Here is an 11,347-nt window from a genome sequence, read left to right on the forward strand (position 1 = left end):
AATACTTGTGTTGTCTTTTTTTATGACAGGTGGTCTAATGAATATCATTAGGGCTGTGTTAACACACATGCTACTTTTGAATAGTCAGATCACATAGCCAAGTTTATCTATTGTTTGAATATGTACCTACACATCAGAGGCAGTATTAAACTTTTTACTCCTTTACATTTACTTGAAAGATTTAAGTTGCAGATTCAAAACACAGTACGGTTGTTTTCATTCTGAAAGAGATGAAAGTACAAAAGAGCTTCATGTCTGATTTTTTTTCTTGCTCACCTTATCTCTGCAGACAAACTGAGCGGGACATTCCCCACTAACTGCTTGCTTATTCACATTCCTTGACTGAAAGACATGCTATGCTGCTAGTTCATCAACGACAGGCTGCAGCCTCTGACCTGCCTGGATATGTGATCTCTTGTTGGACAAGCAGGGAACAAGATGGCAACCCTTCAGACTCTTGTCAAACAGAGGAATTTAAGTAGCACAAGCACACAGATGTGTGATAATATCTGGACAGATGGCCGGTGCAGGATGGAAAAAGCTTTCAACAGCACCACACAAAATTGCACACTGCTCATGTAACACAGAGATAGTCAGAGAGATGAGCAGTGAATGTTTTAAGTCTTAGACCCCTTTGTGTGTGATCAATAAGTGGCTGCAGTGTGTGCTGGACAAATGAAGAAGGGCTAAAGAACTCCTGTTTTACATTGTGGGCCTCAGATGCAGCTCTGCAGGCGGTGGAGCTTTAAAACACGTTCAGTTGTTGTTGTTTACCCACCAAGTCCCACTAATGTACCTTTTAAACAAATTATATAACACAGTTTAAATAACTATATAATATAAATACATTTTTGGAAATGTTTTCAAGGCAAACAAGTAGCATTTGACATTTATAGTGACTGTTCCAGGTATATTCTGAAAAATAAACCCATCCATTTTCTACACACCACTTTATCCTCCAGTTGAGTTGAAAACAATAAATATTAAATGTAAGAAAATTAAATGCACATTATATTAAATATGACTGCAATGCATATGCAGTATAAGTACATTTGTTACATTAACTAGATAAAATATTTGACACTTATTGTGACTATTTCAATTGTATTTGTAATTGAAATTTAGAAACAAATTGTAAGCATAAAAATGTAAATATAAAAATATGAATAAATGTATTCTGATATAGGTATATATTATTAAAAAGATAGGAAAAATTATATATTTATACACTTATATATTTTTAAAATATAGTAAAAACAATTAAAATAGTTTTGAGTGTTAGGAACACATGCAAATTCAGGTAAAGCTTAAAGGCTGCATTTTTAAACTAAAATAAATATAAAATATTAATAAACAAAATAAGGTAAATAAATTTTTTAAAAAATTTAATAAAATGCAATATTTTGTTGAGCACTGGAAACATATTTGAAGCCAGATAAAAGCTACAAAATATTTTTAAAGCAATAAATATTAAATATATTACAATTTTCTTACTACCTAAAAATAAAATAACACTGGGCAGTTATTGTGACTGTTCCGGATCTTTTTTTCCTCTTTCTAACATTGGGAACATGCTTAAATTCAGCTTGAATCATTCTTTAATAAAATAAATATTACACGATAAAAAAATAACTCACAGCCTCCTGTCCAGTCCGTGGTGATGACGCGGCTGTGACGCGGCAACACCCTCCTCCTCCTCCAGATCTTCAGACTCTCCGGTTCTCATCAGTCGCGGCTCCTGCGGGTTTATGGAGGGCTGAAGCGGGTGAGTTTCCTCCCAGACTGTGTGTAGAATCTGCTGTAAAACTAGCTTTAGACGTTTATAAAAGTCGCGCATCAGCGTCAGTTTAAACGACTAAAGAGTGAAACTAATTCTGGTACTGATCTGGAATCTGGTTTACCGCCGTAGGGTTGAGAATTAATTTTCGGTTTATTAGATCAGAGCAGTTTGGAAGATATGGAGTTCGGTTAACATCATGAAGTTATGCAGATGCATTTTACTCCGCAGATTGTGTTTATTACTGTTTTCTATGGAGACTTTGTGACCCGTTATAATTCAGCACTTACCATGTAAAGCAGTACATCTACTCAAATACTGCACTGATGTCAGATTTATCTACTAGTTATTCTACTTAATACAACACTGAGCTCTTTCTTACTTACTGTAAGAAGTAGTAGAATCATAGTTTCATGTAAACATGGATGTTTTCGTTCATTTGAAGTATAGTTTGAAATTCTTTATTTTCAGACTATTTAACAACCGATAAAATGAGTTCTTCTGAGCTGTCATCTGTTTAAATCCAGATTTTTACCTTGTATGTTGTTCACTTGCTGAGTGAAATCAGCAGTCGGTGCATCAGATGAGTATTTCTTGCTAAAAACTGCAGTGAGCTGATGACAATCTGAAAACTAGAAAAGCACTCAAGAGAGCAGTACTCCTCCAAAGCTACTCATTTGCCCATATTGTATTGTCAGAAATGCAGCTTTTTTTCTTTTTTCAGAAATGCAGCATTTGGTCCTTGTGTCATTTCTTACCTTCCCTGAATATGTCATCCAAATCCATTCATCCATTTTTGAATACCGTTGCGCACAGACTAAATAACAGACGGACAAACGTACCCCGATCATCACATAACTCTGCCGTGTTCTTTGACAGACTAAAAACAAGTTCAGACTTCCTAGATTTCATATGTAACAAACCTAAAGAACCAGTCCTGTGAATCTGTGGGGTGTCACTTCCTGTATCTTTATTCATCATAATCAGTTTCTGCTTCAAACACTATATTACCGAAATATTACTTCATGTTATGCAGTGTCGACTAGTTTTATATGTCAGAGCTGGAGGTGAGCTGGTGTGCTGGAGCTGCAAAAATGATAGAAGTAAACTAGATTTACTAAGTCCCAATACATACTCTGTTACACCAAAAATACAAAGGTCCTGCTGCATCTGAATTCAAGCCTTCTTGATTTGACATTCTCGACCCACAATGCTTTGCGCAGCACAAGATCCATTACCGGCATTACAGCGGCGTCTCATGTGAGTCTAAACGAGCCTGTTTTGCCGACAGCACACAGACAGACGACAGCTCATTTAACACGATGCAGTGATGTATGAGAGAGCCGGTCCAAGCCCAACATGATGACGAATGAGTCGGTCCCAGCTGTTTATTAGAGCACCCAGCAGAGCACAGCGAAGGAAACAAAAGGTCTTCAGGTTCAGTTTAAATCCAGCTGCTCACAATATGTTTGCTTAACGTACAGTCTTAACTTGAATCGACTACAGAAGACGAGTTTACACCTTTTTATTAAATGCGCGGCTGCAAGCTAAACACTCAGTCATTAATTCTCTAAAGTGCAAACACTGCTTTGATGAGTTGCGCTGACGTAATAATGTCAACTTAATAATGTTTGTAATTTAAACTTACATTTTTGAGTTGATTGATTTACAGCTAAATTTAAGTTGTAGTAAATTAATCAAATTGGCTCCAAAACTCAGGATTTTAAGCCCTTCTGAACTCAAAAATTAGTGTATATTTTATCACTTTTTATTTAATCAATCATTAAAAATAATATTAATTCCTCTAACTCATTATAGTTTTGAAGGTTGGACGTCCTCTACTGTTTAAAAGTTTGGGATCACCCAGATAATTTCATATTTGCAAAACATTAGTCAATATAGTGTGTATACACACAGTTGTACATTCCACAGATAAATACACAGAACTGTACCTCAAAAATCAGGAAGTTTTAGACAAATAAGACAGAAAAGGTTGCCACATTCAATCAAGAGAGAAGCAGTATATCTGATCTTTTCCAGACTGAAGTTGGTGATAACCACATCTTAAATGTTTTTCCAGAGGGATAAAATGTTCCTTTTTTGTTGCGAGGGTGTAAGAGTTTAAAGGCACAGTATGGGTCTGTTGAAATACTGCATTTATATATATAAATATATCGGAGAAGCATCTGAATATGTCGGAGCACAAGGGTTTTCTCAGCATCAATTAACCTTAGCTAACACAATGTAGCATTAGAACACAGGAGTGATGTTTGCTGGAAATGTTCCTCTGTACCCCTACGGACATATTCCATGAAAATTTCCAGCTAGAATAGTCATTTACCACATTAACAATGTCAAGACTGAATTTCTGATTAATTTAAAGTTATCTTCACTGAAAAAAAAACTGCTTTTACTTCAAAAATAAAGACAAACCAGTGATCTGATGATACAGCACAGAATACATGAACCTGTCAGGATCTCATTTGTCATTTGAAGTTGGTTTATTCACAGTATTAGAGGCTTTTTCAGTCATAATTCTTATCTGCAGTAACTCCGTTAGATCCACTGCTCTGCTCTGACCTTTAATTTAAACAAAGCTGTTTAGACGTCTAGCGTTTTACGAGGCGCTGAGCTCAGCAGGAAGCTCATGAACAAGCATCGGTCATGTAGTGACTCAGTGAACCCAGGTAGAACGCTTCACCAACATCTGACAGCGCAGGCACAAGGACTCAGCCGCTTACTGTCATTTCCTACTTGCCGTCCAGCAACTCTGACCTGAGAGGAGGAACAAAAGCAGCAGTATGACTGGAGTTAAGCTGCTGCCTCGTGAGTCGGGTCGATAGAAGCAAGCTGCTGAGCTTCAAAGACGACTCCGGTGGTCTGATCAAGTGCTTTTCTGACACTCAGGACCAGCGTGGAGCAATTAGGCTTCATCTGAGGAATTAAACCACTTTTAGGATTTCATTCCGTCTCAGCTTCTCTCACTTGATGTTGTTTTTTTCCCTGGTGGAACCGTGGTTGGCTCATTGGGAGCAGAGCTGCCGTTCGTAGCGTTAGGATTCATAGATGAGGGTCTGCAGGGCCTCGGGGTGTTTAAAGCCTTTTCTCTTTCTGGTCCATCAGTAATCCTGCTCTCATGTGCTCCACATGTTCTCCTCTACACACACGTTTAATGGGCTTCCTTTCACATTAAGAGCATCTGAAAGAGGAAACAAAGGCTGCTGTCCTGGAGAAGCACGTCTGATAAATATATTTGTGCAAAAGTAACACTGATTAACATTCTACTTCAGTTCAACGGTGAATACGTACAGTAATACTATATTAACATGTGATGGAGCTTTAACACATGAAACACTATCAGAAATGTAATTGTGACACAAAGAAGACGAAGTTTGACACTTACTGTGTCTATTTCAGTTGTATTGAAAGTTAACTTTTTCCTGATATTGTAACAGCAGCACAGGGATGCATAAACAAATACGCTTTTCACACAATCTGCAGTCTTTCTGTAGTGAAATCTACCCTCCTTCAGGTTCTTTTCTGAGTCGCTCGGTGCTGATTGAAGCCTCCATTGTCGTTAATCCCTGCTCCGCTCTCAGACTCGGCTGCAGGCGACGCCGAGCATCCATCAGGCGGCTCAAGCTCACCTCTCCTTTGAGCCGGCAGCGGATCATTATGAAGCATACAGTAGCCCGGCGCTCTGAAGAGCTCCATGAATGAGACGCTCTGAATTAAAACTGCTTTCCAGACCTCAGGTTTGCTGTCGAGGCGAGCAGTGTCGCTGTATTGTCACAAGTTGGGGTTTTGTGTCGCGTTCATTAGTTTCTCACAGACTCTCTGGAGGAGCCCTGAATGATTTTAATTCTGCCGTTGGAGTGTCCACTTCACGTACGTTGTCTCTCAGCTGCTGAGTTCAGAGGGAGGCCCTCGAGGATGAAACCACAGCAACTCAATTAACTGACTGTTCATTATGGAAAATGGGGATGAAAGCCTCTTACAAAACACAGAAGCCAAGAGATGCTTCGTTTCGTATCAGAGAAAATTAAAAAAAGCAGCAAATATTTGCACTGGAGATGAAATACTCATCTGAGGCACCGACTGCTTATTTCACTCAGCAAGTAAACAGCATACAAGGTAAAAATCTGGATTTTACATATTCAGGTCATGTGATTCAGTATCCGTACATAACATACACATGCATAACACACGCCTGTCCTCAGCACAGGTCATTTTCTTTGTGGGTACATCGATATTAAATGGACACGTTCTATGGTGCTGTGATTTCTGCCATGAATTTTTTCAAGATTTCATTTTCGAAAATGATACGACTGAGCAGAATTGGTGGAGTACTGCGATACTGTAGTGTAGCTCAGCGCACCCTGTTCTGTTTTATTCTCTTTTAAATGCACACATGTGCTTCTGATACGTAGAATAACTGTCAGTGTGCTGTGGCTGTACGGGTTTTCTGTCTGCCTTTTACTGGAGCGTTCATAACGTAAAGAAAACAATCATTTACCGCCACACAGCCCGAGGATAAAATATAAAACAGTGTCAGAGGCATCTGAACTCCGATCTGGGTTCCGGGGGGAAACCAGGTCATCTGGTGGTTAATTCACTGATTGACGTCTCAGTGGATCCATGAAGAGCATTTATTAGAGAGCTCAGCCTGATGCTTTCAGACGTCTCATGGAATTCAAATAAATCATTCATACCAAACTCCACAGAAAAATTTAGCTTTTTTTTTTTTACATTTCTGATCGCATTCTAGGCCTGACTTTTTGAAGCCCTTGCATTTTTATTAAAACAATACGTCACGATGTAATCCTTGCACAATTTGAAGAATAAATCTGCTGGACATTTAGGATCTAGTTCAGTCTCCAGGTTACAGAGAGACACTCATGTTGAGGACTTTTTTATGTTCGTCAGCGACCTGTCAAATCTTCCTTTGGAGTCTGGAATGAACGACAAAGTGTTTCCTGCTGCAAAAACATGGAAATAGTTGCAGAAATGCCTTGAAGCAGTTCTTGAATTCCTCAGCAAAGTCACTGTCACCATCAAATGCCTGCTCTCTCCAAAGGCTTTCTCAATCTTTGTTGGGTCTTGAAGATGTTTCACCTTCAAGTCACGAGGCCTCCTCAGCTTTAACTGACTGGTTGAGGTATCTTTCAGGTGAAACCGGATTATATTTTTGAAGTAAGCAGGTAAATTTAAAGTCAAACAGCTGCAGATTTACCTCCTTGATAAATGCCAAAACACCATCAATAAATGACATGAAAACAAACAACAACAAAAAAAACATTTGGCAAACAGGGACCGGATTTCCAGAGGACAAAGAAGAGGGAAAGTAATGAAAGCATTACTCATGTTCATGTTAGAAGTGACAGCGTTAATAATGCAGGTTTTTAAATCCAGGCTGATTCCTTTGACTTTTAATTAATGAAGCAGCTCACAGCGGGAGCAGCAAACACAGCTGATCACTGAAGCCATGTTTAGAGTCTAGTTTCACTGCACTGACAGGCCTAAAAAATAACAGGGATTTGTAGAACTTGTCTAAAATGATCCCTTTCCTCCCTCAGTGTCCAACAGCTCGAAGTGCATGAAGATATTTCGGGCTGATGATGGAGTCCTGGCCGACGGTGGCCTGGATCCTGCTGCTGACCTCCATCGCTGACCGGCTGAAAACTGTCCAGTCAAGAGATTTCACCATGAAGGACATCGTTCTGCTGCATCCCTCAAGTAAGAAAAAACCCTCCATCTTTGGTCATCCATTAACTTTCAGCTTAGGTCTATTATTAGGCTAAAAAAGAGGCAACTTAGACCTCTCTTCTGTGCAGCAAAACAAAGATATAATCAAGAAAAAGTTAAAAAAAATTGAGTTGAATTTGGCTCATTTTTGACTGCTTTGTCCGTGGCTTCTCTATCGCCCTCTAGCAGGTGTTTGAAGATATTACAGTAGCTCAAAACTCCCAACAAAATGTCAACAAAGTAGCGACGATTCTCTTTTTTTCCCCACCATGGATCATGAGACAAAAGATGTGGGAACATCTAAAGCGAAGGAGTCGGGGGGTTTTTTTTGTGTGTGAGACTAACAGTCTTCGTCCTGTGGCTGAAACCGGCTGACCTTGAGACCTGTAGCTGTCCCAGCCTGATTCCCAGCTCAGTCATGACTCCAGCCAATGGGAACGCCGGACCGCTCCTGGTGTGATCCGAGTGTCGGAGCAGAGACTGATTATTATTACGAGAAGCCGTCTGGGACCTGAAACTATCTGCTGAGGATGTAAACAGAGGCTTTGTCCAGATCTTGCCAAAAAAAAAACACAATCATTGAATCTCAGCTGCAGCTTCACATTCTCTGCTTGTTTTGGGGGTGATTATTGGCGCACATTAATAAAAGAAAAAAGAGACAATAGTGTGACAAAGCAGCTGCTGCTAATGAAACCTGCAGTGTTCATGCAGCAGCTGCTCCACAGACACGTTAGCTTGTTACTGTTGTACCTGCTGGAGGCCTCTGGGTTGGAATGAGCAGCAGGAATGTAGCAGAAATCACATGAATCCAGACGACCAGCTGAGAGCTGGAGCTGATCGAGTCACTGAGAAGAGGCCTGGGTCTGCAGAGGACTCGCTTCAGGATTCTGAGAAGGAGAAGGAAGAAGAGGGGCTGCTGATTTAGTCCCATAAGCATCTTTCAGACATTTATTTCCTTTAACCCTCCTGTTGTCCTCATTTACAGGCACCAAAAAATATTGTTTCAAAAAAATCAGCAAAAAAATTCAATTTTCTGAAAATTTGCAAAACTTTCAAGAAGAAAATTCCAATAATTCCCTCAAAGTTTCCCTGAAAAGTTTTATTTAAAAATAATCCCCCAAATTTGGCAAGAAAATTCTTGCAAATATTTAAAAAAAAATGAGTAATAATCTTCCTGAAAAAAATCCTAAAATTATCTCCTCAGTTATATCAGTAAAACTTTGAGTATTTTCTTCAAGAACGTTCACATAAAAATCAACCAAAATCCAGTGTATGTCGCTGGATTTTGGTTGATTTTTTTGTGAATGTTCTTAAAGAAACATTTTCAACATTTCTTTTTTTCCACCAAAACATTTTCAAAGATTTCCCAAAAATGTTGAAAATGTAAACATCAGAAGTTTCACTGTGAAAATATTTTTTTTCCCCACATTTTCAAACTTTAAGGGTTAAATGTTGAATTCCTAATATAATAATGCTAACTAATAATAACACTTTCTCACTCTTCTTTCTAATTCTGTCTTTTCTTTGCTAGTTTTTACCGCAGGGACAGTCACTTAGACTTTCAGCCTGGATTGTATTTCAGCGTGTGTTCCGTCTAGCATTTTTTCCTCAGGGTGTTTGTGTTTTGCATCAGCTGTGAACATGTGGATACGGTCGTGTGTGTGTCCACAGCTACTCCTCATCCCGGGGGCTTCAAGTGCTTCACATGTCGGGACGCTGCAGATAACTACGAGTGCAACCGCTGGGCTCCAGATGTTTACTGTCCAAAAGGTACGAGCGTTTTCATCGTCGCTACTACTCGCCGGCACATTCCTGATTCTGACTTCCTCCACGTCCTCCAGAGGCCAGATACTGCTACACCCTCCACTTGATGGATCGCCATGGCGACAGCGTGTCGGTGACGAAGCGCTGCGCCGCCTTAAAGGACTGTCTGTTCACCGGCTGCGCTGACGTCACCGAAAACGGCCGCCAGGTACGTTGGGAAGCAGCTGCAGCTATGTCTCTGATTATCTCCTTCTCAGTATCTGCCTCTCACGTCTCGGCTCAGGTGTGCTCGTCCTGCTGCGAGGGGAACATCTGCAACGTGCTCGTACCCAGAAACCAAAGCAGCGCCGTCTTCTCCTCCACATCTCCTCTGGTGAGCTCCGGACGGAGGCTTCGACCCGCGGTACTGCTCATCACCATCATCAGCGTCCTCACAGCAGGACAGGTCTGAGAGGAAACTCTGCATCTGTCGTCAAAAACAACCAGAACACTGTAGAAACGCAAAATCTTACCAAGTCTGTTTGTCTTATTTTTAATCAAAATGTCTCATCCCACTTGATTTAAGATAAATTTACAAAAAAAATATGACACTTCAGCAAGATAGAGGGACTTGTTTTAAGACAACGTATCAGAAATATCTTGTTAAGTCAAACAATCTTGAAATTATCTAGTTTTGAGTTGAATTTTACAAGAAAACTCAAAACAAGTTTCACCCTCGTGTCATCCTGTGGGTCAAATTAACCCATTTTAAAGTTTAAAAATGTGGAAAAAAATAAATTTCACAGCGAAACTTCTGATTGACCCGCAGGGCGAGACGAAGGTTAATGGATTATTCTAAATTCCGTAGGTGTGATCATTTGTGATAGACTGTTACCTGTCCAGGGTGTCCTACGTCAGCTGGGATAGACTCCAGCCCCTCATGCCCCTAATGAGGATGAAGCGGTGTGTAGATAATGGATGGAAGTGTAATTTATATTCATTTTGATTCCTCACAAGAATTCAACTTTGTGAAGGGTTGTTGCTAGAGGTACGGACCCGTACCCGTAGCCTGTGGCCTACGGATACGGCACTTTCCATTTGCCAATCAGATACGTGAGATCTGGTCACGTGACTCCCGGTAGACGCTAGAGGTATGGACCCGTAGCATTGGTACTTCAGGTACGGACCCTAAACCTAACCCTAACACTAACCTTTGCTTACCTTTCTCGCGTACGGGTCCGTATCTGTCTGGCAAATGGAAAGTGCCGTATCCGTAGGCCACAGGCTACGGGTACTGGTCCGTATCTGTAGACACTACCTTTGTGAAGACTGGGAGCACCACAAATACCCTTCTCACATGGTTATGCGTAATACACTGCAAGGTCAAGGAAAAGCTGCACTCTAATATTTTGTTGGACCACCGACACTCATTCCTTTCATCCATATATTCTCCTTCATTGCATTTCAGCTCATCAGGGTTCTTCTGCTCGACCACTTCAGATTCCTTTAAAACCTTTTTTAATATAAACAATGAATATTTTCTGTGTCTGTAAATTTTTTTATGAATACATTAGCAGTCAAAAGTCTGGACACACCTTCTCGTTTATTGGTTTTTATTTATTATTTTCTACATTGTAGATTAATACTAAAGACATCAAAATTACAAAACAATAAATATGGAATTATGTTGTTAACAAAAAGTGTTAATCTTCAGTATTAATAAGTAAAAAGCATTAAATAAGAAGGTGTGTCCAAACGTTTGACTGGTAGCGAATGTTTTTTTAAATTGCCCGTCCACGAATTTCCACTTTTTTTTTTGCTCACATTGAAGTTTGAAGCTACGTTTGAACATCATCATCTCAGGAACTGTTAGAGATAAAAGCCAGAAATTTTCATGATTATTTCTCATCATGTCATTGATTCAAAATATGCAAGTAGATCCAATAGTTTTCAATTGGAAATAGACAAAAATGTCTGCAGAATTAGGATAAATCCCATTTTCAAGCACAAATAATCAAATAAGCTGATAATGCAGAAGTCAACTCGTGATACTTTCTGAACCACATCATAAAACCACCAAAC

At 39.7% G+C, this 11,347-nt stretch overlaps 1 protein-coding gene across 2 annotated transcripts; it reads left to right on the plus strand.

Annotated features, from left to right (window-relative positions):
- Window positions 1–1,648: 1,648 nt before the first annotated feature.
- Window positions 1,649–11,040, plus strand: lypd6 (LY6/PLAUR domain containing 6). Of its 2 annotated transcripts, none has more exons than XM_022219292.2 (4): window positions 1,649–1,765; window positions 7,354–7,513; window positions 9,194–9,292; window positions 9,364–11,040. In XM_022219292.2, exons 2-4 carry the CDS (start codon window positions 7,393–7,395, stop codon window positions 9,735–9,737), a joined length of 594 nt encoding a protein of 197 aa, XP_022074984.2. In that variant the 5' UTR covers window positions 1,649–1,765; window positions 7,354–7,392; the 3' UTR covers window positions 9,738–11,040. The 2 variants fall into 2 exon arrangements, with proteins under 2 accessions (XP_022074984.2, XP_022074985.2); XM_022219293.2 differs by lacking the exon at window positions 1,649–1,765 and having other exon boundaries at window positions 9,364–9,494; window positions 9,570–11,040.
- Window positions 11,041–11,347: the final 307 nt, after the last annotated feature.

The sequence above is a fragment of the Acanthochromis polyacanthus genome, chromosome 22, assembly GCF_021347895.1.
Source record: "Acanthochromis polyacanthus isolate Apoly-LR-REF ecotype Palm Island chromosome 22, KAUST_Apoly_ChrSc, whole genome shotgun sequence".
Taxonomy (NCBI): domain Eukaryota; kingdom Metazoa; phylum Chordata; class Actinopteri; family Pomacentridae; genus Acanthochromis; species Acanthochromis polyacanthus.